Source organism: Geotrypetes seraphini, chromosome 5, assembly GCF_902459505.1.
Source record: "Geotrypetes seraphini chromosome 5, aGeoSer1.1, whole genome shotgun sequence".
Lineage (NCBI taxonomy): Eukaryota > Metazoa > Chordata > Amphibia > Gymnophiona > Dermophiidae > Geotrypetes > Geotrypetes seraphini.
In genome coordinates, this window is record NC_047088.1 from 144454054 (window position 1) to 144481026 (window position 26973).

Genomic DNA, 26973 nt, shown 5'->3' on the forward strand with positions numbered 1-26973 from the left:
GCATTGCTACTGGTGCTTTGTAAAAAGTGCCCAAAGTAAACAGCATAGAATAAACAAACACAAAATATAAATTTCTAAACAAGACAATACAATTGTTAATTTAAATGTGTCCTCTTCTAATTCAGGACAAAACATTGTAACCTACTGAAAATTCTTTTTTGTAGCTTCACCATACCCGTTTGATACTAAAACCTCATTGTGTACAAATAAATTCAGCTATCCTATTCAATCTACCATTAAGGTTTTGGGAATAATACTGGACCAGGGCTTGACTATGAAGAACTAGGTGGACTCATTGGTCAGAAAGGGTTTCTTTATTCTTTGGAAGCTCTGGTCCGTTAGGGCGTATTTTGATGTTTCATCACTTAGAGTTTTGGTATAGTCTCTTGTACTAAGCCAGCTTGATTACTGCAATATTGCCTATTTGGAAGTTTCCCAGAAGAATATGCAACGATTGCGAATAGTATAAAATGTGGCGGTCAGGCTGATTTTTAGGTAGAAGAAATATGATCACGTAACACCCTCCTATCGAGTACTGCATTGTCTGCAAATGGAGGCGCGGGTGAAGTTTAAGTTTGGTTGCTTCTGTTTTAAGGCTTTGTTTGGTTCAGCCTCCAAATATATAATTGAGCTTTTCTCTTGTGCAACCAATAGACATAAGAGAAACTCACATCTGAATTTTGGTTTTCCACTTGTTAGAGGATGTAAACTTAAAAAACATCATCAAAATCTTTTTTCATATCAAGCAGCGTTATGGGGTAAGGATTTAGAACAATTGCTTTTGCTTATTGACACTTATGAGGAATTTAGGAGACATCTAAAAACATATCTGTTTTCGAAGTATTTAGGCAGCAAATTTGTTAAAATTTTATTATGCACTATTTTGATCATTTTAGTTTCTCAAATTATTGGCTTTTTAACTTTTTTAGTTCTAATAATAATAATAATAATAATAACAGTTTATATACTGCAGGACCGTGAAGTTCTATGCAGTTTACAAAGATTAAAAGATGGTACAAATTGATTGAACTTAACAGAGGTGAAAGAAAGTGGTTAATAGGTCAAGAGAACCGTTATTGAAGAGGAAGAGTTGTACAGGTCAGCTGTCTAGATACTTCAGGAACAGATATGTTTTTAGGCGCTTTCTGAATTGGGCGAAAGCAATTGTTCTAGATCTTTACCCCATAATGCTGCCTGATGTGAGAGAAGGTGTTGATGGTGTTTTTTGAGTTTACATCTTCTAACTGGGGAAGAAACGAAGTTCGAATGTGAGCTTCTCTTATGCCTGTTGGCTGAGAAGGAGAAAAGGTCAGTTATTTATTTAGGGGCTAGTCCGTATAGTACTTTAAAGCAGAGGCTTCTTTTATTGTTTATTTGTTTAACTACTGTAAACCGCATAGAACTTTACGGCCTTGTGGTATATAAACATTATTATTTCTCTCCTCACAGAGGCATCTTCTTCCCGCCATCTTACATGTCCTCTTGCTTCTCTCTGGCCATGCAACTTTCCTCATTTCCAACAGAGTATGCAAAACCTGGCCATGCATAAAGTATGGTACAAACCTGAAGCCTAGCCAGCCCTACAATTTGGGGTCAGGCCACCTTCAGAACTTCAGCATCCACTTTTACCTTTACTGGCGGGGATGATGAGCCCTGCCTACCAAATAACTACAGTACCGCCGCTCCCTGCTGCTTTCTTTCTGCTCTGAGCATATTTTGATTTCTCGTGCATGCTCATAGCATGTGCGAGAAGTCCAAGCATGCTTGGGATAGAAAGAAAACACAGGGAAGTGGCGGCACTGTAGTTATTTGACTGGCGGGGCTCCACATCTGAGGGGCCAGTGCACTCTCTCCTTAAAAACTGCATTCTTTGCATATAGTGCAAGCTCTTTTCCAATAGACATGCACATGTGAATTTTCATGAATGTGCGCACATGTGCTTTCTATCGGGAAAGAGCATGCACTATGTGCAAATAGTGCACATCTTTTTAAGGAGAGATGCACCTATATGCAGAAAGTACACGCTCTATGGATGACATTCATTTTAAACAACAGCCCATCTCTAATATTTTAGAGAGAGAGATTAGTCATTTAAAGAACCAGAAAGTGATTGAAATAAAAACTTGCTTGAAAAATCAAGTCTTCAGACTTCCCCTAAATGGCAGATACTGAGGCCTCTAGATGGTTTGGGGTTTTTTGTGTTTTTTTTAAATATAGTCGCGTCTCACAGACTTTTCTGATCTTTGAAAAATGAGCTCTTTCATTTGAATTCATTATATTATTTATATATAGTCATAGATTTAAGCACACTACAATCTGCACATAAAAGAGCTTTGATTCAAACTTTCAAAGATCTGCAATAAAATATGACAAAGAAAAACATTTTTGGAACATTTGGGGTTTGAGCAAGACCAAGCAATGATTATATAGTAACTGCTACCCTACACATTTAGAAAGTAGAATCATAGCTATTATGATCTCATCTTGTGCTTCTTTTTACGTCTCATATCTCGTGAGTTGAGAGAATTACTAACAAAACTACAATCCATTTGAGGTTCCACTATTCCTTTAAATCATTTTTACATCAGCACACTAAAGTGGTGACCACAAGGAAAAGCCACTACTTTGGCATGCTTTTCCGTATCACAGTCCTCACAAAATGTATTTTATTTTTGAAGTTCTTATTCTTGTAAATGCTGTATCATGCCAGGACTGTTGCAAGGGTATTAAGTACCCTAGGCAAGTCTTCAACCTTGCACCACTCCAAATAGCTTTTATTTCCCTTGGCCCCCCAGCAATCATGATCATCCAACATCACCCCTCCTGGGTAAATGGAGTTTTTGAAAACTGACCACCCTCATTCAGTATTCTTGCTCAAGGTCACAGTTCTGCTACTGTTGCCCTAATTTTTAACCTAATGCATCTTCTCCTTGATGTTGAGAGATCTCAAACCCTTTCTTGTGTGTGTGTGTTGGGGGCAGGGGTGGGGTCCACTGGTGTGTGAGTGAGAGTTCCTGAATCTCTACATAGTAGACTTGATGACCATGGACTCATAAAGTAGTTGTGTCTTGTCAAGCCCTGGGCATGGTATTTAACTTCAAGTCTTTTGGATACTAGGGATCCAATGAAGAACATATGCCACACCTTGGCTCTGCATTAAGAGAGGTGCTGGTGTACCAGCATCGCTACCATGGTTCTAGATATGTCCAGGTATTTGAGTATACCTAGGATCTCTTGTAAAGAGTCTGGTGTGTCATAGGGAGAGAGAAGAATCAGAGTGGTTAACTTCCAAATGAATTTGGGGTATGTAACATCCTCTGGAAACAATATAGGAAGGGGGTAGAAGAACTGAGGCATCAAAGAGGATGCTGGGTGAATTGTGTGGAGGACTTCAGGGGGTGGTTAATGCACTCACTTCTCAGAATGAGCCCCCAGAGTTGTTGCATTCTCCATCTTCACAAGAGAGAATTGACCTATGTGCATTGTCATGGTGCCAGTGAAGATATGGAGGTCCATGATGTGCTGAGTCTCACTGGTGGTAGTGTGCTAGGAGGTTCGGGTAGCTTGGGAGCAGGTGGAGTCATGTGCTCAGCCAAAACATCAGGACCCAGTGGTAGCCAGGTTCTGTTTCTATGGGGCAGGCAAGCCTCTGGGGTCCTGAGTGGGCTAGCGTGAGGGTATCCTTCATTTTGCCTTTTGAACCAATGTGCATTGCTCCTGCAGGGGGGAGGAGGAGGAGGAGCTGGAAGAATAAATCCTGCTTCTGGAACATTTGTGCCTTCTGAGGGCTGTTTTTGCTGCTGCATCCCCTGTCTGAGTTGCGTTGGGAATCTCCCTTGGTTTGCTGATGTGGTGATCTGTACTAGCTCTTGTGGTGGTATGGGACTGCCCTGTTAGCACTGTCCATTGGTGCTCTACTGCACTACTGGGTTGTACCAATGAACTACTGGGTTGTACCAGTACTGTGTCTTGTCAGTGTCGGGGGAGGCAATTCCCAGTGCCTGAAGGAGAGATTACTGTACTGACTGCCTCCCCAGTGCAGGCAGAGGGAGGCAAGAGGTTGTGGCTCATTGCCATCAAGGGATGCCCTTCAGCCTTGGAGCCATGGCAACCAGAGGATGAAATCAGTGTGGAACTCAACAGTGTGGTCAATCTGGGAGCAGCATAGATGTGGGCAAAGCTTGAAAAGGGATTGAAGAAGAGGCCTTGGACTGTTGTAGGAAGTCTCCTAGAATGTTCTTTCTGTATTTTCTGAAACGGGAGAGCTGGAGAAAAATCTGTCCATTGGGCCTGGTAGTTAAAACAGATTGAGGGGCCAATTCTCAAAACATATCACTACCATTAAGGCCAGCTAGTGCACATCATGCATATTAATCTGTGCAGAATGTGCAGATGGCTGTAGCGCAGGAACATAAGAATAGACATACTGGGTCAGACCAATGGTCCATCTAGCCCAGCATTCTATATTCAAAGTGGCCAATCCAGGTCACAAATACCTGGCAAAAATGCAAATAGTAGCAACATTCCATGACAAAGGCAAGCAGTGGCTTCACCTATGTCTGTCTCAATAGCAGACTATGGACTTTCTCTCCATGAACTTCTCCAAACCTTTTTTTAAAACCAGCTACGTTAACCACTCTTACTATATCCTATAGCAATGCATTCCAGAGCTAAACTATTCTGAGTGAAGAAATATTTTCTCCTTTGGTTTTAAAAGTATTTCTCTGTAACTTCATCAAGTGTCCCCTAGTCTTTATAATTTTTGATGGAGTAAAAAAATCGATCCACTTGTACCCGTTCTACACCATAGGATTTTGTAGATTTCAATCATATCTCCCTCAGCTGACTTTTGTCCAAGCTAAAGAGCCCTAACCTCTTTAGTCTTTCCTCATATGAGAGAAGTTCCATCCCCTTTATTATCTTGATTGCTCTTTGAACCTTTTCTATTTCCGCTATATCCTTTTTGAAATACGGTGACCAGAAATGAACGCAATACTCAAGGTGAGGTTGCACCATAGCAGTGGTGTACCCAGGGCCCATCATTTTTTGACCCCCCCCCCCATCTATATGAAAAATATGATTTTTAGTAAAAATCCACATATCGCACAAGAGTGTACCTAGGAAAAGGCAGCATCTTAAACACTGCAGTGAGCACTAGAACACCAACACATACATTGTAAAACTAAACAAGCCAGATCTTGCACAGTCAATTGATCCTGTACAGTCGATGCTATCAGAAAGCCATGTCCCTTTCATACACACAGACAGATACACCCTCGCCCAATATGGAATAATCACAAACTAAAAATAGAAATATGTAGAAAAAAGTTAAACTGAACCGCCAAGAAACCAGACTGCATACAATGCAACACCACAACACCACAAAAACAGTAATACATGTCCTCTAATACTGTGTAAAATATAAAGACAGTAGATGTAAATTTAAAAAAACTGATACATAACAATCACCACTTTACAAATTAACAAATAAAAATAAAACAAATAATGAGAAATAAGAAAATACCATTTTATTGGACTAATCCCCGTAAGCTCGGTCCCCATCTCCGCAAACCCCATCCACACAAGCCTTGAATTGTTTTATATTGAACTTATTATATTAAAGTATAAAAAGAAACAATATTCTGTACAATTGTCAATTTATAAATCAGCGTCTTCTCCCCACTCTCTCTTCCCCATTTCCCTTCAGTGTCCTCAGCCCACTCTCTCTCCACTTTCCTTTAGCGCACGCACATAAAAACAAGGAAGTGATTTTATATCATTTTCATTCTATTCATTCATAGAAATTAAAGTCTAAATAATGCCAGTCACATAACAAAACATGATTTTACAAAAATAATTCCCTGCACAGTCAAGCCTGCAAGGATTACTAGATGTCTTTCAGCAGCTCCCCTTCCTCCCTCCCCCTTACCTTCATGGCCAAGTCAAAATGATCTACCAACAATAAAATTTTAAAAACACAAAGCACACTGTACGCAAAGAAAATGTTAACTATAATTTATATTCCACGGGTTTTCAAAGAGGTCAAGGCAAGGGAGGAAGTGGGACCCTTGGATGATGGAGACAGAAAGGGATTGGTAAAAGAGGAAAAGGAGATAGCTGACAGGCTAAATGAGTTCTTCACTTCAGTCTTCACGAGGGAGGACACAACCAACATTCCGGAACCCGAGGAGATCATAAAAGGAGACCAGGATGAAAATCTGGTCCAACTAGAGGTAAGCAAAGTGGATGTCCTCAGGCAGATAGACAGGCTAAAGAGCGACAAATCTCCAGGTCCGGACGGACCCAAGGGTACTCAAGGAACTAAGGAACAAAATAGCTGAGCCACTTAGACAAATATGCAACCTATCCTTAAAAACTGGAGAGATTCCGGAAGACTGGAAAATAGCAAATGTCACGCCCATCTTCAAGAAAGGCTCAAGGGGAGACCCAGGAAACTACAGGCCAGTGAGCTTGACCTCAGTCCCGGGAAAGATGATGGAAGCGCTGATTAAAGACTGCATCTGGGAACACATCGAAAACACTGGGCAGCTAAAGCCGAGCCAGCATGGCTTCTGCAAGGGCAGGTCATGCCTCACTAACTTATTATACTTCTTTGAGGGGGTAAACAGCCAGGTGGATAAAGGGGAATCTATAGACATCATTTACCTTGACTTCCAAAAAGCCTTCGACAAGGTACCACATGAAAGACTGCTAAGGAAGCTATGGAACCACGGGGTGCAAGGGGAGGTCCACCGATGGATCAAAAACTGGCTGGCGGACAGGAAACAGAGGGTTGGAATAAAGGGCCATTACTCAGACTGGCAATGGGTCACGAGCGGAGTTCCGCAGGGGTCGGTGCTGGGACCGCTCCTGTTCAATATATTTATTAATTACCTGGAGGCAGGAACAAAATGTGAGGTTATTAAATTTGCGGATGACACCAAATTATACAGCAGGGTTGAAAGCAAGGAGGACTGCAAAAATCTCCAAAAAGATCTGACAGCGCTGGAAGAGTGGGCCAAAAAGTGGCAAATGAGCTTCCAAATGCAAGGTCATGCATGTAGGGAAAAAGAACCCGATGTTCACTTACAAAATGGGGGGATCACCGCTAGGGGTGAGTAACCTTGAAAGAGACCTGGGAGTGATGGTAGACACATCATTGAAGGCATCAGCGCAGTGCGCCACAGCCTCAAGGAAGGCAAACAGAATGTTGGGCATCATTAAGAAGGGTATCACGACCAGGATGAAGGAAGTCATCCTGCCACTATATCGTGCAATGGTGCGCCCGCACCTGGAGTACTGTGTCCAGTACTGGTCGCAGTACCTCAAGAAGGACATGGAGGTACTTGAGAGAGTCCAGAGAAGAGCAACTAAGCTAATAAAGGGTATGAAGACCTCTCATATACTGACAGACTGAAGAAGCTGGGGCTTTTCTCCCTGGAAAAGCGGAGACTTAGAGGAGACATGATAGAAACCTTCAAGATCATGAAGGGCATAGAAAGAATAGACAGGGACAGATTTTTCAAATTACGGGGAACCACAAGTACAAGGGGGCACTCAGAGAAATTGAAAGGGGAAAGGTTTAGAACAAACGCCAGGAAGTTCTTTTTCACTCAGAGGGTGGTGGATACATGGAACACGCTACCGGAGGATGTGATAAGCAGAAGCACGCTACAGGGCTTCAAAGAGGGTCTGGACAGGTACCTGGAGGACAAAGGGATTGAGGGGTACAGATAGGAGTAGAGGTAGGTAATAGGGACAGGATTAGAAGATTAGAGGCAGTTACAAAATTAGTCAAGGACACTGTTCAGGCAATTAGGTCTGATGGGCCGCCGCGGGAGCGGACCGCTGGGCAGGGTGGACCTCTGGTCTGCCTCAGCGGAGGCAACTTCTTATGTTCTTATGTTCTTATGACTTTATGCAATGTCATCTCAGTAACAACTATACAAAAATAGACAAATATACCCCCTCCCTTTTTACTAAACCGCGATAGCAGTTTTTTAGTGCAGGGAGCTGCGCTAAATGCCCCACACTGCTCTCGACGCTCATAGGCTCCCTGCGCTAAAAGGGGGCCATAGTGCAAAATATAAACAGCATATATAAATTCTCAAAACGGACACATTTTGATCACTAAATTGAAAATAAAATCATTTTTCCTACCTTTGGTAATTTCATCAGTCTCTGGTTGCACTTTATTCTTCTGACTGTGCATCCAATATTTCTTCCCTTCTTTCAACCTCCTGTATGCTTCCTCTCCTCCAGACCTCATTCCCTCCCCAAACTTTTTCTTTATTTCACTCTGCCCCATTCTTTCTTTCTCTCTCCATGCCCCCTTTCTTTCTATATGTCTGTCTTTCTCTCTCTCTCTTCGTGCCCCATTTTTTTCTTTCTTTCACCCTGCCCCCTTCTTTCTTTCTCTCTCCATGACCCCTTTCTTTCTCTATGTCTCTCTCTCTCTCCATGCCCTTCTTTTTTCACCCCGCCCCCTTCTTTCTTTCTCTCTGCATGCCCCCTTTCTTTCTCTATGTCTGTCTTTCTCTCTCTCTCTCCGTGCCCCATTTCTTTCTTTCACCCTGCCCCCTTCTTTCTTTCTCTCTCCATGCCCCCTTTCTTTCTGTATGTCTGTCTTTCTCTCTCTCTCTCCGTGCCCCATTTCTTTCTTTCTTTCACCCTAACCCCCTTCTTTCTTTGTCTCTTCATGACCCCCTTCTTTCTCTATGTCTGTCTCTCTCTCTCTCCGTGCCCCATTTCTTTCTTTCACCCTGCCCCCTTCTTTCTTTCTCTCTCCATGCACCCTTTCTTTCTGTATGTCTGTCTTTCTCTCTCTCCGTGCCCCATTTTTTTTCTTTCTTTCTTTGTTTCACCCTGCCCCCTTTCTTTCTTTCTGGCTCCGTTCCCCCCTTTCTTTCTTTCTATCTTCCTCCCTGTCCTCCCCCATGCCACCGCCATTGGGAAACATGCTGCTGCCACCGCCGCCGGGGAAAGGCTGCCACTGCCTCCATCGGGAACAGGCCGTTGCCGAGTTCTCCCTCCCTGCTTTTCTTCCCTGCGGAGCCGACCAACTCTTGCCACCCAACGTCAATTCTAACATCGGAGAGGACGTTCCGGGCCAGCCAGGCAGCGATTGGCTGGCCCAGAACGTCCTCTCAGACGTCACAATTGACGTCGGGTGGCGAGAGTTGGTCGGCCCCGTGGAAAAGAAAAGCAGGGAGGGAGAACTCAGCACCAGCCTGTTCCCGATGGCGGCAGTGGCAGCCTTTCCTCGGCGGCAGCTTATTCCCCGGTGGGTGGCCAGCTGTGCACCCCCTTGGGGCGTGCACCCAGGGCTGACCTCCCCCCATCCCCCCTTGGTACGCCACTGCACCATAGAGCAATACAGTGGCATTATAACATTCTTAGTCTTGTTCACTATCTCTTTTCTAATAATTCCTAGTATCTTATTTGTTTATTTAACCATCACACCACATTCAGTGTAAGGTTTCAGTGTACTGTCTACTATGACACCCAGATCTTTTTCTTGGGTGCTGACTCCTAAGGTGGATCATTGCATCTGGTAGCTATGATTGGGATTATCTTTCCCAATGTGCCTCACTTTGCATTTGTCCACATTAAATTTCATCTGCCATTTGGATGTCCAGTCTTCCAATTTTTCACAATCTGCATGCATTTTATCAACTTTGAATAGTTTAGTGTCATCTGCAAATTTAATCACCTCACTCGTCGTTCCAATTTCCAGATCATTTATAAATAAGTTAAAAAGTATCCGGCTCCATGTATGCCAGAGAAGGCCGCAAACTGTATTAAAATATAATCAAAGGGTATTAATGAAGTCATTTGCTAAGACCTCCCAATGCTCGAAGAACAATACACAAACAAACCCTGTTCTTACCACTGGAAACCTACCTCCAACTTGGAGCCGGCATTGGGGGGTTTGAAGAGAGGATTTCTTTTGATTTTCAGTTTAAAATTTGGGTTTGATTTCTTTTGGAAATTGAAAAAAACCTGTGCAAGTGTATAAGCATCGATACTGAGAAAGAAATGTGTGTCAATCCAAACAAACACAAAAGTGAAAGCACAAATTGATGCCTATTTTTTCTCCTTAAATATAAGCCTTGCAGGAAAAAAAAAAAAAATTAAAAGTTTATATTTAAAGGCACAGAAGAGCTGCACTAATATGTGCTTCCTTTTTCGGTTTGTTTACCATGAAACTCTTCTGCGCATGCTCAAAGTGCATTCCCCCCTTGCTTTCACTTTTAGAGTGCACACAAAATTTGAATACCATTTCCTATGAGCCTTGGCAATCTAGTTTCTTGCACTGTTCTGGCAATATGGGGAGTGTGCTGTTATCTCTAACATGGGCATCCTGAGTATCAGTTCCTGAGACAGGAAGTTAGTTGCTCGCCTTGGGGGGTGGGGTGCCATAGGATGACAATACCTTTGCTGGGATGACTTATCCTGCTTGTCCATGGAGAAAGAAGTTAAACAGGAGATGACAGGAAGAGAAGAGTGAAAGATGAAACATAGAAACATGATGGCAGATAAAGTCCAAATGGCCCATCTAGTCTGCCCACCCACAATAACCATTATCTCTTCCTCTCTCTAAGAGATCCCACGTGCCTATCCTAAGCCTTCTTGAATTCAGACACATTCTCTGTCTTCACTACTTCCTCCGGGAGACTGTGCTATACATTTAAAACCCTTTCTGTAGAAAAGTATTTCCTTAGATTACTCCTGATCCAATCAGCTCTTAACAGTTGATAGACAGTTAACCACTAGAGGGAGATAGAAGTTACTTTTTCTAGTTGTATTACATTTACACCCTACAGTAAAACACAGTAAATCTAGGGTCAGAATAAGACCCCTGCCTACAAATTTACTCACTGCATATGTAACTGCACTGCTTAGTAAAATAAAATCTCAGCTGCTGCTTAAGAGGATGGAATCCTTCCTAAACTGTTTTTCTACTCATTTCAATTTTTATTTTAGTAGGATGGATGTAATGTTCCCTTACAGAGAAAGATTAGGGTAAATATTCCACCTATGCTGGAGTTAAATTTGGAGCCTGATTTTCTTTTAATTTTTTTTGTGGGGAGAGAGAGAATTGAGACGCTGAGCCATGCTGCTGTTCCCCAGTGCCTGCTTTAAGTGATTTCTGAAAACAAAGTGCCTGATGCCCAGATGATTCATTTTTACCAAGAAGGAAGTACTTCTGTCCCCATTCCTTGGAAAAATAATTTTGACGAAAACCACTGTGGAGGGGGGAAGCATGGCTGGAAAAAAAGTGCTTAGTTGACTGTGAGTCATGGAATATTGAGTTTTTCATGATTGAATATTTTAATATAGGCAAAACTGATTTTATGTGCTGGAATAGATGTGTAGACTTAGGCATTCTTTCTGTATGTCTACCTTTCTTTCTCTTTCCCTGCCCACTTTCTTTCTTTCTTTCTGTCTCTCTCCCTGGCCCCCTGTCTGTATGTTTGTCTTTCTTTCTGTCTCTCTCTCTCCCTCCTGTCTGTCTTTCTTTCTGTCTCTCTCCCTGACCCCTGCCTGTCTATCTTTCTTTCTGTCTCTCTCCCTACCTGCTGTCTTTCTTTCTGTCTCCCCCCCTGTCCAGCAGCATCCCTTCCCTGCTCCCCCCTGTCCAGCAGTAGCCCTTCTCCCTTCCTTTTACCTCCCCCTGTCCAGTAGTACCCCCTTCTCCCTTCCCTGCTCCCCCTGTCCAGCATCCGCTAGCCTGGGCAACCTCGGGGCTTTGGCTAGGCCGGCCTGCCTCGCATTATCGAAGTGGGCCAGCCTAGCAAATACCCTGCGGCTGCTTGATGAAACTGCGGCTGCTATCGCTGCTGGTCCGGGGATGAGAAGAAGAGGCATCCCAGCATAGTCAAAAGGCAGAAAGTCAGCCGGCGTCAGAGATCGGGGTAGGAAATCAGCTGAGGCAGGCACTGCGCATGCGCTGCACGGAGTCAGGGATCACAGACGCACGGAGTTTGAAGTGCGAATGTGCGCTAAGGGGTTTTTTTTTTTATAGCGGATATAATATTTTTATATAGGTTTTGATTACAGGATATTGGAGCATCCTGCAACAGAGACAGAAGGGGTGAGGAGTTTAAGAAACTGGCCCAGTTGGGGGACAGCTTTGCTCCGTCTACTCTGGGGGAAATATTTTAGGTCTCTAGCCCGAGGTTGTACAGGAAAGGATAGAATGTAATCTTAAAATGACCATGTACTGACATGTGTCACAGTGATAACATTTAAAAGGAAAGAGTATGCTTCTTATCCCTAACCCAAGAGTTGCACATACCAAGGGCCCTGTTTCTGGCAGCCCTTCCCAGCTTCTGCATTTTGTTGGAATTTGTGAACTCCTACCAGACAGTGGAGCTAAACGATTCTGCATCTGAATCTCCAGCTAACTAAGAAGTCCTGGGACAATAGCTCCTGAAATGCAAACAGCTAGGGATTAGAGGCAGCCCCTATTACAACAACTATCACTGCTTATTGCACTAGACTAGGACAAGTTACTGGAGGGCAAGGGATGAGACAAATAAACAAAAGTGGGAACGCAGTGGCTGCTGAGCACCCCCAATTTTGAGCATGCTCTTTAACTGTGTCCAGGCAGAGGTAATTTGTGTTGTATTTAGCACCTCCAATCATTTCAGAAGTTTGGCACCTATGCGTGGGAGTCTAAAAGGGTGAAACCGGACTGCACAGAAATCTCCCATTAACGCCTTTGCTCTCAAGAGGAAAGCCATGGAATTGTTTGTGTGCAGAGAAGACACGGGATCAGCTTTTGTTTAATGCTCATTCAGCCTCTCCAACAGTAGCAGTGGCAAAGTTGCACATTAAGCAATTCCAAGGAAGCCCGAAATCAAGGGAAGATTCTCAAAACTTTAACATGGTCGCTAAACCTGTTCCAAGCAGTTTAGCGTTCATGTATTTTAGTGGCGGATTATCAAAACAGCTTACCATGGTCTTTTCCGAGCTTCCTAGCAGTTTCTGACTCTGCCATGGAAATGTATTACAACGAGGTCATTAATATTTAAACAAGCACTCCGGGCAATTCTCTATTATCGCTGGGTGATCGACTAACCTCGCTGTCCTACATTTGTGAGCAAAATTTTCTGGCAGGTCTGAATTGTCCTAACTTTACTTTCTGGTCAGTGCCTGAGCACTGATTGGCTCAGGCATTGACAGGAAAGGAAGGCTTGACAGGTCAGAACTGCAAGAAATACCCCTCCCCGACACTCACACAGCAGCAGGAGGAATAACCACTCCCTCCCTGCCATTAAGCAAGCTCCCCCCTCCCCCGGCACTTCCCCAGCAGTGGGAAGGATGCTCACTCCCTCCTGCCGCTGCCGTTAAGCAAACCCCCCAATATCCACCCCAGCAGTGGGAAGGATGCCCACTCCCTCCCGCCACTGCCATTAAACAACCCCACACCCACCTTCAGTAGCAGGAAGGATGCCCACTCCTTCACCCCGCTGCTGTTGTGCCTCCAATAACCTCCCCCCCCCCCCCCCCGGCCCCCTCTTATCTTTTTTATGAAGACCAGCCAGAGAGATGCCTACTCCTTCCGGCCATCAAGCATGCCTCTTCAAAATGGAAGGCCTTCCCCTCACCGGTACCTCCTGGGATGTGCCGGGGAGAGGCCTAAGGCTCTGATTAGCCCAGGTTGCTTAAGGCCCCTCCTATGACGGCAGTGGTGTGAGGAAGAGGGCATCCCTTTCGCTGCTGGGCGGTTGAGGGGTTTGCTTAAATGCAGCAGCTGGAGGGAGTGGGCATCCCTCCTGCTGCTAGGAGGGTGTCGGGGGAGGGGGGGTTGCTTAATGATAGTGGTGGGAGGGAGTGGGCATCCATTCCGCTGCCAGGGGAGTATGTCAAGGAGGGAGGTTGCTTAATGGCAGCGGCAGAAGGGAGTGGGCATCCCTCCTGCTGCCAGGGGGGTTTGCTTTGCGAGGTGGTGGGAGGGAATGGACATCCCTCTTGCTGATCTTCGATTTGGGGTCTTTTTTTATAAATTTTTTTATTTGTGGGTTTATTCTGCACATGTACCGAATGCTATCATCAGTAATTGGCACATGGAAATTCCACGACTCTCTGTGAACCTCATTTGCATGCACATTTTTTAAAGAATTACTCACCTTTTTTAAATCATTACAGTAGTGGCTGCGATAGTGGCCCATCGGATTTTACCATAAATATTTGAGAATCTTCCCCTCAGTGTCTGCCCTGATCTGTGGCGGTGGCCCTTACCTCTAAGTGTGCTGCTGATCGTGTCACTTTCCCTACATTACTTTGGCAATGCACATCAGATAAAATCTGTCAAGCCAATAAAGCGATCTGGATGTGAATCTGCTTGAGATTCCTCGGCCAGAACCGATGGTTAGAGGAGCCCAGCACAATGCCAAGTCTCTGCCTTAAAAGTGCCTGGCACAAAGAGAAGCTCCCGCAGAGACAAGACCTCCCAGCAGCTCACCAAACATTCCCTATACAAGTACCAAAGACAGAGGGGGCTGGAAGAGATCGGAGCACGCGTCAAGCAAGGAGAGCAGGAAAGCTCCCCAGAAACCCCAATCCGTTATCCTTGCAGGGAAATTACAGTAATTGTCTTCACCACAGCTAATTAAAAACAAAGAGCCCTTTTCTTTTCTTTTTTTTTTTTTTTTTGCAGTAAGTGTTTCTCTGAAATGTGCAATCACTTTTTGGGAAAACATCTGGTTCGAATTTAGTTCTTATGCACGCAGTGAGGGTGTATATGCTGTACACTAAACATCAGTTTTTTTTCAATGATCTATATGAAATCTGTTTTTAATGTGATTATTGATTTACCGAGATAATATCACATCATTGAACACAGACTTGCCCGTTGTCCACCACCAAAATCACTTTGTTGCACAGGATGGTTTCATAGAGCAGATATGGAGTGTCACATGCATTTTGTAGTCGAAAAATATCGGTCTCTAGAAAGAGAAATAATGACCTCTGGGACTAATATCATCTGTCAGTCTACTACTGCTTTTCTCATGGGAACATTTTTTCCATCACAAACCCAATCAAGCTGTTCGTGAAAGCCACAAATACAATTTCTCTGCTGTGTGTGCACGTATAAATACAGAAATGTGTATTTATATATAAACATTTTTGAAAAATAGTATAGTAGCAGTTTATTTTTGTCTCACTGTGGTAGGCATGGGATATTTCAGACGTTTCCGTTTTCACCCACCCCTATCACCTGCTCACTGTCTCGCATCCATTTTTCTAGCGCCAGAAAATTACAGGGTCTAGGAATGAGCTTATTTAGGAAGCTAATGATACTGCATGGATTGAACCTACTAATTATTCTTTACTAGCTGGCAACTGTTCTCTCTTTAAAGTGTCCCTCTGGTGCTAAAAGTCACTCTGAAGAATGAGACCCAGGGGTTGTCAATGTGTGTCTGCTCTGTGACTTCCAGCTCACTTTAATCAGTGTCTGAATTACCAGAACTTTTTGGTTACTTGGCTACAGACTAGTGAAAGAGCTGTGGGTTTTTTCTTCTGCTTGCATCATCGGTGGCTCTATTTGCTGCAGGCTGCTTTGTGGTGATGCCATGACAGGAAAGAAAATAACTGGGGTTTCATAAGCCATTTCTACAGAGAGTCTATCAAAGTGAGCTCAACTGAGACATGCCATCAGAAAGTCAAGAAGTAGCCAGGAAAGTACAGGCAAATTCAAACTTTCCTTTAAAATTAAAAAAAAAACAGAAAAACCCTTGCTCTCAATTTAACTCTATGGCTGTCCCGCCCTTCCCTTAACCCTATGGCATGAAACTAGTTTAAATAACTTTAAAACCAATCTTAAAAATTTCTCTTCAAAAATGCTTATGAGATTTTCAATTGATAATAAAAAAATTAAAAAAGCGAAGAGGCTTGTTCCAGACACCCAACTTCCCTGATGTTTTCTCCTGAACCTTTTCCTTTTATTTTTAATATTGTATCCCTACCCTTTCTCCCTTTGTTTCAATTTTTGTCTTAATGGTCGTTATGAGTTTGTTTGTCCATTCCTCCGACTTTTAATTTTTTAACACTGTAAAGATTTAAACCGCATTGGTATATAAAGCGGTATATCAAGACATAATAAACTTGAAACTTTAACAAGAGGACTCAGCACGTAGGTAAAAGTTTGGCTCTTCACCCAGGTCTTTAACTTACCAGTCACACACACAAGGAATGACACTGTTTGCACATACTAAAGCAGGGCATGTTTATCCACTCCTACCCCATCTGAGATAATATTCAAGCACCTTTCTGACCTCATGTGTGGATGATTGTATATGATGATCTTGTTAGGTGCCTAGCGACTCGATAATGATATCGAGTTTTCCTGGCAGAATACAGAAGTAGATTGCCGGGCCTTTCTTCTGCACAGTATAAATTTGATGTTGTCACATCAAACGCAATCCTCCACCTCCAACACTGCCCATCTGCTGCTGCCAAGATGGGTGGTACATCGTCAGTCTGACATCTCCACTGAAACCTGTCTAGCTTTGGAGGCCCTGCTGGTGGTGAAACTACCGATGGCATAGCTTTCAGCTTCACAGATGTGCGCAAGTTCCAGTGGCACGACAAGCCCATTTACCATGACTGGAGGTGATGATCTTAAGGTGGCCAAACAGGTTGAAAAGTTGACGGCAAAAGCTAGAAGGATGCTAGGGTGCATAGGGAGAGGTATGGCCAGTAGGAAAACGGAGGTATTGATGCCCCTGTATAAGACTCTGGTGAGACCTCATTTAGAATATTGTGTACAATTCTGGAGACCGCATCTTCAAAAAGATATAAAAAGGATGGATTTGGTCCAGAGGAAGACTACTACAATGGTGTGTGGTCTTCGTCATAAGGCGTATGGGGAAAGACATTAAAGATCTCAATGTGCATACTTTGGAGGAAAGGCGGGGGAGATATGATAGAGATGTTTAAATACCTACATGGTGTAAATGTGCATGAGTCTAGTCTCTTTCATTTGAAAAGAAGTTCAGGAATGAGAGACCATAGGATGAAGTTAAGAGGTGACAGGCTCCGGAGTAATCTGAGAAATACTTTTTTACAGAAAGGGTGGTAGATGTGTGGAACAGTCTCCTGGTAGTAGTGGTGGAGACAGAGAATGTGTTTGATTTCAAGAAAACCTGGGATAGGCACAGGGGATCTCTTAGAGAGAAGAGATAATGGTTACTGTGGATAGGCAGACTGGATGGGCCATTTGGCCTTTATCTGACATCATGTTTCTATATTTCTCTTTAAATTAGTCCCCTTGTTTTCTTACTGCTCTTATCTGTCTTTATGTTTCAGCTTTGCTTACACCCTATGCGATCTACAAGTATTAAAATGTTTTAAGGTGTAGGGTATTGGCATTGTGCTACAACATGATATGCCATACTTCGTATTGTTGTTTGAATACTTTTACTGCTGTAATTGTCACTTATGTTTGACTTACTCTTGCTGTACATTTAAAAAGTAAGTAAATAAATAAAAAGGGACCCTTTTACATAGCTCGGGTGCAGCAAATGTGATTCAGCCCATAAGAATTGAATGGGTTGCATCACATTTGCCGCACTGGGACTAAATTAGACAAGACTAGGTGGTTACCTAAGGCAGCAGCTTCTTGAGGTCACCAAAGAGCAGCTGTGATAGGTGCTGACAATCACACAAACACAATGAACCAACAACACATACCGTAGCCTGTATTTTTATAGTATGTTTGTGTGTTGATCAAGATTGCTGAGTTTAAGGGGAGTCCTTACACCCACTTCCTTTGCACTGGTTCCTCTTCACTGGTTGCGATACTACTTTTATTGAGTCACCATAGCAATTATCCAAAGATGATGGCAATCACGGGTTTTCCACATGTAGCAATCATCACATCTGAAGCAGAAGCCTGACCAACTCGGCTATAAATGTGTGCTCCAACAGTACTGAGGTCTTCATCTTCACTTTAATTGCATATGGTGGTATTTTTACACCTTTTCCCCCCTCTTTTTTTAGATTGAATGTTTGAGCTCATAGGCTTTTTACACTTTTCTATCAATATTTATATATTTACCAATTGTTTAGGTATTTTGCTCCAACACAAGACATTTATGAGCTGCAGGGACTCCACTTTTCTCCAGAACCAGCAGAACTTTGGCATTGAAAAATCTTGCATGTAACTATGCCAAATTTAACCTGTAAACTGTATATTATGTTTATTGGTATAAGATCCCTAGCATGTGTCAAGTTAGGTAAAAAAAACTTGTATTGAAAAACCTTGCACTGTAACTATGGCAAATTACAACCTGTAACCTGTTAACTGTATGTTATGTATGTTAACCTGTAACCCGTTTTGAGTTCTTTGGAGAGATCGGGATAGAAAACGATAGAAATAAATTATTAAAACTGTAGAGTTATTAGGATTAAAGCATCATGTCCGTGCCCTTGAGTGTTGTGTTCCCTTTAATCTATGAACCTAGGGCTGTAATTTAGACCCACCCTTCTGTTGCATAGAAGTGCCTTATACTGCAGGCAATCATCCAGTGCCAAGGCGGTGTGTCAGAGAAAGGAAGGGAGCAAAGTGAGGAAGAGTGAAAGGGGAAGAGATAAGCGAGGGAGGGAAATTTAGCACACAGAAGGAGAAAGAGATATAAGGGGAAAATAGGAATGATTAGTAAAGCAGGACAGAAGGAGAGATTGAAAAGAGGGATGGAGGTGATTATTAGTAAGGGAGTAAAGATTCAAAGAGAAGGGGATGGGGAGGAGACAATAGAAAGGAAGGGATAGAGATCAGAGAAACAGCACGAAGGAGATATCTTTGGTTGACTCTGCCCCCTCTCAACAACTTTAGTATCAATAGCACAGATCTCGAATGAGCATAATATTTAAGAGAGTAATATTCAGCCTGTGGACTTAAGTGCTTTATAAACCTTGGGGGCTGGACCTAACCTCAGACATACAAGGCCAGTCTCCCATTATTGAGGTATGTCCATTGACCAGGAAGTTAACTGGGCACTGGCTGATATTTAGACCAGTGCCCAGATAGCGTGGCATATAAAGGGCCCTTTTATTAAAGCTGCCGTGGTACATGCTCCAAGGAACTGAATGGGCTTCAGTGCATTTACCACGGCAGTATCGCTACCACAGCTTTGTAAAAGGAACCCAAAGTTAGGTCAAGTATTTTGCTGTCCTAACTTCATGCACTTACTTAGCCAGTTAGCAGACTGAATATCATCATTGCTAGCTGGCTGTGTTGCTTCTCCGCCTTAATTCTGCCTCTAACCTAACTAGTTAGGGGATAACTTAACATAACATTTTATTTCTATTCCACAATACCTTGCAGTTCAATGCGGGTAACAAACAATTAAAGAAACAGTTTCATGAAGAATGTCCCCCGTTTGGTGCATACCGATAATATAAGTTCAAGTACAGCGAAATACAAGTATAACTCACACAATGAATAAATCGACAATCATAAATGAATATGATATATATCTAAAAATGTCATAAACAAGTAGTTAGCAGTGCTATTCAGTGGCACTACTCAGTTAAGTGGCACTGAATATCCTTTACTGCCCAGTTAAACCTTTTTGAAAATCGACCTTTGAGCTCCTAAATTAATGAATTTTCAGTTGAAAATTTAGGTTTCTAGGTTTGGCTGAAAATAAGGCATAAAGGGGTCCTTTTACTAAGGCGCGCCAGCCAATTTAGCGCACGCTAAACGATAATGCGTCCACAGAATATAATGGACACGTTAGTGTTTAGCACATTAGCGCGAGCTAAATCGGCTAGCGCCCCTTAGTAAAAGAGGGGGGAATTTAGGAGCTTAACTTAGGGTCTTAAATTTAAGAGTTCAGCTCTTCCGCTTATCAAGCCTTTAGTTTCTTTAGGCACTTGTCCAGTCATTAGAAAAGGCAAGTCATGATTGCTTATTTTGACATTGTACTATGTATATCAGTTTGTATTTGTTTTTTAAAAATGTATCTATTTGTTTAATTTAGGCCCTTTTATGAAGCAGCAAAAGTTCTGACGCTCATAGGAATTCATAGGAACAACTTTATATTTATTTTCTACGCCACCAGTGAGCCAGCCAAAGGTGGATTATAACAGCTAAAAAAATGCAATCATCATAAAAATAAAAATACAAAACATTAACACCCCCCCTCCCTTTTTATGAAGCCGCATTAGCAATTTTTATTGCCGGCCACGGCGGTAAAAGTTCTGACGCTTATAGGAATTCTATGAGCATTGGAGTTTTTACCACCATGGCTGGTAATAAAAAATGCTAATGTGGTTTCATAAGGAGGGGGGGGGGGCGAGTGTTTTATATTTTTTGTTTTAATGATGATTGAACTTTTTAAATGTTGTAATCCACCTTGGGCTGGCTCACTGGTGGCGTAGAATATAAATGTCAAATTAAATTGCATTAAATTAAAATTAAGATGGAGACCAAGGAGAAAGAGCAGCAGAGATGTGACATGGAAGGATTTGCTGCCAGTGCTGAGAATATATGAGTCTCCAGCAAGATGCAGGAAACTTGGAGGCTATATAACAAACTTCAAGAAAGAAGGGGAGAAGAAGAGATCAGGCAGTAGAAAGATGAGCAGGCAATAACTGAAAGAAAAATAACAAAAAGTGTGCAGAGTGAATGCAGAAATCAGCCAAATGGTAAGAACAAAGACCGGTTAACGGCATGTTCTACTGAAAGCTACTGTGTGTACTGTATATTTGTTTTAGGTTCCAAATGAGGCATCCATTACCCCCCCACAAAACCGAACATACTGGCTTGAAAGATGTAAACACACGCAAAATCACTCCCCATTGCTGGAAGATAGAAGGAATATCAGAGCTGTGTGTAAACGATCAATATATATCAATGATTTAGCACTAGAATGCAGTCTCCTTCCCTCTAAGTGCAAGAGAGATGTTCAGGAGCATGTCGGTGGGTCAAGTTAGGCGAGTGTTTACTCTTAATGATAATGACATAATAAGCAATGCTCAGGAGACTGGAACCAGCCACTGGTGTCATGTTCCTAGAGTTATTGATCCTTACATTATGAGATTAAGGGAGAAGGGGACACTCATTTAGAGAGGGCTCTTACTTGCAGTCATGCTTCTCAATCTCAAAGTGAGGGTTGAAGTTTAGCACAATCTTCTGATTAGGTTCCGGGGTATAGATAATCCATTCGCAGTTCTGGTAGGATGGGTAGTCATTGGGGTATCCCGGTGATGTGATGTACCCGGCTTCTTTGGCATTCAGCCGACTCCCACATGACTGACCTAGAAAGAAAACAACGGCAAAAGACTGTGACTATAATTCGCTCTTGTTTGGTTTTTCAACCAGTGGTTATTAGGATATTATATGCTGTAACAAATTAAGCATCATATTTTAAGAGACCCAGGCCCAGATACTCAAAAGCTTTTTATGCACATAAGACTGGTTAAAGCCAGTCTTACTTGCAAGGAAGTTCAGCCTCCAATGCACAAAAGAGTTCTCTGTGGCTGCTACCGATCCCAATAGCAGCCACCTAGAACCCTCTGCAAATGCATTACAAGGAGGTCATTAGAATTATAATAAGCACTCTGCGCAAAGCACAAAACTGAACGCTTACTTTTTACGGGCAAAATTTTTCAGCAGGCCAGGAGCTGCTGGTAGCTGTTTGTATGTGTGTTGTGTGACTATATGTCCAGTGCACACAACAGCTGCGCCCATTTTAGGGCCAAACTCTGCCCCCAACCCATAGCTGAATCGGCAGCCCCCATTCTCCCTCTACCGGCTTTGCTGATTGCAGCTCCTGCTGGTAACCTATGCTCTACCTCTACCCAGCTGATCGTAGCTCCAGAGCTGCGATCAGCTGAGCCAGCAGGACTCACCGGTGCCACTGATCAGCTGAACCAGCAGCTCAGCTGATCACAGTTCCGATCTCCATCTACCAGGTCAGCTGATCAGCAGCTCCGGTGTGTCCTGGAGCCACGATCAGCTGGGTAAAGGGAGAGCATAGGTGACCAGCAGGAGGAAGGGGCAGCCTGCAGGAACTACTGGGCCTGCTCAGAAGAGCTTTGCCTACTGATTTGCTCTTCTGACCAAGCACCAGGCACACTTCCTCCTCCCCCTTTACCAGAGCTGCTCCGCACAAATAACATACATATAATTTGCATGTTTTTGTGTTGAGCATCACCCAGTAAATTGAAATCACCCCCAACATAATATTTATTACCATATTTGTGCATCCTAGAAGCAGACATATGAAGTTGCAAACAGCTTCACAAATGCAATTTCACACATATTAATAAGGCAAAAAACACACACAAAGGTATTTGAGATCTTTTTTGCTCCACTTTTATCAAGTTCGTGCCTGCTTCATTGTACATCTGTCTGCAGTTTTCTTTGTTTTGTCAAGTTCATAGAAGCATAGAAAATGACGGCAGAAGTTCATGCATGACATTTTGCATTGGCAACGTTATCTGCAAAATTTATGTAAAATCATTTAATGATATGAAAAAGAATGCAAATGAATTCATGGGCAATTCTTCATGATCAACATTTTGCATGCAAAATTTCACAAAGCTAAAATTCTGTATGAAACTAAATTACACTTGGGAAAGAATAGGATGTTTTTGGTTTGGTTTGGTTTTTTGCAGAAAACCTTATGAATATGTAAGTTGGCAAAAGAATGCTATGATTCAAATCTCCATATTATTTAAACGAGATAGTACTTCAAGCAAATTTCCCATGGTATTGGCTTATTTTGGAGAAAATATTTGCTGGTTTATACATCAGCATCCTAGTGTGACAGCAAATACAACTTCCGGCAAAGGAGGAGTGTGTGGCGCAGTGGTTGAAGCTACAGCCTCAGCTCCCTGGGGTTGTGGGTTCAAACCCCGCGCTGCTCCTTGTGATCCTGGGCAAGTCACTTAATCCTCCATAGCCCCAGGTACGTTAGATAGATTGTGAGCCCACCGGGACAGAGAGGGAAAATACTTGAGTACCTGATTGTAAAACCGCTTAGATAACCTTGATAGACGGTATATAAAATCCTAATAAAACTTGAAACTAAGGTGGCAATTCAACAGTACAAATTGGCACCATGATTTAGGCATCCCATGCCATGTGCTTAGCTCAAATTCTACACTTGCATCTGAGTGCTACGATTCCATTACAGCATAGGAGCATGAATCGGTATTTCTGCATCTAAAGTTAGGTGCCAACAATTACACTAACGGCTTCTTTTACAAAGCCGCGCTAATGGCCCTGAAGCCTAGAGATTTAAAGGGCGTCGGGGCTGTTGCTGTGCGGCTTTGGAAAAGAGGCCGTAAGTCAATGGTGGTTGTAACTGATGGCACTTAAGTGAATCATTGTATTTGAAAAATTATAAAATAAAACATATTTTAAAAAGGGTTACCAGACGTCCAGATTTCCTCAGAAATGTCCTCTTTTTTTTTTTTTTTTTTTTTGTAATTGTTTATTTATAACAAAAATCCTCAGACCACCACAGCAGTACAATACAAGAACAGTACAGTCAGTCAGATTACAAAATAGCAAAACCCACTGAGGTCATCCCCCCTCCCTCCCAACCTTCCCACCCCCCCGGTAACAACATACAACAACCAACTTCCCCCTTAAACCAAAGATCCCCCAAAGGGCGTCAAGCACCCAAAGAAAGGAAGGAGAAAAAGAACAGAATCAAACAAATAAGAGCACATAATCAGAATATGACAAACCCACTGTACCCAATTTTGAGGACATGTCCAGAGGTCCGGATGGCTTTTCAAAACCCAGCATTTTATCCGAGTTTTGAAAAGCATCCCGACATAATCGCGTCGGGAAGGGGCATCTGCACATGTGTGGACGCAATGCAGTGATAGTCAGGTGCACGCGTGCATGTGACATCATTGCATCGTGTCCGTGCATTCGTGGATGCCGTCTGGGGGTGGGGCTGGGGGCAGAACAGAGCGGGAAAGAGGCATAACTGGGCAGTCCTGGGGGGCGTGGCCATGAGTCTGGATTTTCCCGAAAGAAAATCTGGTAACCCTACTTTGAAGTACCCATAACTTATAATATTCTATAAGCTATGCACATATTTCAGAGACATTCCAATGAAATGTCTACTCTCTGCTCATTGGAGAACACTGTATTATGGTGTCACTGTAAGGGCGCATACATGTGAGAGGGGCAGGGGCGGGGCAGGGCTCCCAGTTACACATGAATAAATTACACATGTTTCAGCTAAATTTACATGACCTCAGCTGTTGTAAATAAGGTTGTGAAAATATTAAGTGTGCCACCACTGGCTTACACTAGAATTCTATAACATCTGAGACAAGGAGTCATTATCAAACAGGCTCCTTTCACGCTTTATCGAGGCACCACTTACAGAACAGCCTCTTATATATGTGTCGCTCTCTCACACACACATTAAAGGAATCCTTACAGTGCTAATCTGACATTGCACTGTTATGATGCTAATCAAAAAAAGGCAGCAGTCCAAAAATGTGTCACACCATCAGTACTGAAGAGGGCGAGAACATCATAGCATGGAATCACTGCATTTTCCAACCATAGGTTTCTAAACAGTATCGAAGTTCAAAAGCATAGCGCACGTACGGTTTGGTTTATGAAGACCTTTTTCCACATTCTGTGGCTTTCGGAAAAAAGCCTAGTAAAGTCAGGAACTAATGTAGGATTCTTAGCAGCTCCTCCATTGCCTCATATACAAACTTAGGGGTCGATGCTCAAAGCCATGCACAGATGGTCCCACAGAACAACAATAGTGCAAATATATATATATACAGCAAAACCTTGGATTGCAAATAACTTGGTTTGCAAGTGTTTTGCAAGATAAGCAAAACATTTTATTAAATTTAACTTGATATACAAGCAAGGTCTTGCAATACAAGTACATACAGTATACACACATCACATAATTCTTGGTTCTTCTCTCTCTGACGTTGCAAGAGTGTAGTGACTGTTCTAAACGAGCAAAGTCTAGCAATACGAGTACATATAGTATACATGCATCACATCATCACAACTGAGCCGATGGTTCTTCTCTTTCTGACACTGCAAGAGTGTAGTGACTATTCTAAACGAGCGAGGTCTTGCAATACGAGTGCATACAGTATTTTGTATTACAGTTTTGGGGTTGTGGAACAAATCGTCCGAGTTTCCATTATTTCCTATGGGGAAATTTGCTTTGATATACGAGTGCTTTGGATTACAAGCATGCTTCTGGAACAAATTATGCCCGCAAACCAAGGTTTCACTGTATATATATGCTTGACGCAAGTTGTGTGGCTAAATCATATTATCATATGGCAAAGCAAGCGAAATGTTTGTGCATTTGTTGAACACAGTTATAGCAGCATGGAATTGCACAGTTTTCTCAAGCATGTGCCGTGGCTAATATTCTGTGTATTATGTGACATGTCTGTGTGCCTATTAAAAGTGCATGTGTGCCATTAAGGAAGGAAGTACTATTGAAAAAATGCTGTAAATGCAGGGGTCTACATAAGGCACACATCAGCATTTAATCTTCAGTACCTAATACGAACTTCATAAATGCAGAATTACTAACATATGGAATTTTTGCAAAGCTCATGTTTAACTACAGAAGAACAGGCATGGGTGTGTGCTTTTACTTTCCATTTTCCTTTCTTCTAGGTTATAGAAATAGTCAGGGACCACTACACAGGTGATAGGCCTGAGGGGCCGCCGCGGGAGCAGACCGCTGGGCGGGATGGACCTCTGGTCTGACCCAGCGGAGGCAAATTCTTATGTTCTTCTCATCTTGAAAATGTGCAGGAGACTCTTTTTGCTTGTAAAAGAAGGCAAAACTGACACAGTTCAATGTGAAATTGACAGGAAATCCTCTCCTCACAACCTTCTATGCTGCCCCTGACCTGGCAAAGATATTTTGGCATTACAGGCTATCATTTCCTTCTGTGCACTGCAGCGCTTCCGTCGGTGTATTGCGAAGGAATACTTATTGACCACATTAACAGCCATTTTAATACAATTTCAATACAATTTGTGGCCAGGTGTACCGCGTACGTTAATACTGACGCTCAAGCCCTCTGAGCATTTGACGCACAATAACAGTGCAATTATGCTCGCGGTAGCTTTGAGCCTTCCAGAGACTGGATAATACCTACTGTACCTTAATGTCAATCGCCTTGAGCTAGAACTGAAAAAGGTGTGAGCTAATGCCAACTTCCTTTCCTTTCCCTTCTCTTCCCTCATATAAAGATTGTAAACCTAAACAGGTTACATCAGACTCCTGCCACCACTCTGGAGTAGAAGGAGATCAACACGAGCAATTCCTTAATCTCTTATTTGTCCTGTTTGTCTGTTTTGATTAGATTGTAAGCTCTGTCAATCAGGGACTGTTTCTTATGTGTTCAGGGCCATATTTTATATAATATCACCCCCTTTTACAAAACTGTAGTGAGGTTTTTAGCGCTGGTCAGGGCGGTAACAGCTCCAATGCTCATACAATTCCTATGAGCATTGGAGCTGTTACCGCCATAGCTGGCACTAAAAACTACGCTATGTTTTTTTTAAAAAGGAGGGCTAGTGCCTAAATAAATCAGTGGTGACTATAATGGTGCTTAGCACATTTCTACAAGGTGCACAAATATTTTATAGAATCGCACTTAGCACCTGTGTGCAATGCATAACTTAGGCGCTAAACCCAGGCCAAACCAGCTACACCAGGCCACCTAAAACCAGGCCTAGGCTGTGCGCAGATTGGGAGTATTAAATGTGCATAACTTTTAAGAACACCCTTGGCCATGCCTTTCTTCAAATTCATGCACTGCAACTGGTGCATATTTTTTATAGAATCACACTTTCCAAATTGTATGCGTAACTTTTAATTAGTCCCAATTAGCAGCAATTGTGAGGAGTTGATTGCCAATTATCGGTGATTAGGCCACTCAATTAAGTTGTACACACACATCAGCTATGTACGCTGATGT

General features: G+C 42.7%; 1 protein-coding gene across 2 annotated transcripts in view; it reads right to left on the reverse strand.

Moving 5' to 3' along the window:
- Window positions 1-26973, reverse strand: part of NRP2 (neuropilin 2) — a 354082-nt gene that overhangs the window by 269634 nt on the left and 57475 nt on the right. For both annotated transcript variants that reach the window (XM_033944681.1, XM_033944684.1), the window contains exon 2: window positions 21099-21276. In XM_033944681.1, coding sequence (XP_033800572.1) covers window positions 21099-21276 — 178 coding nt within the window. The remainder of the gene's footprint in view (window positions 1-21098; window positions 21277-26973) is intronic.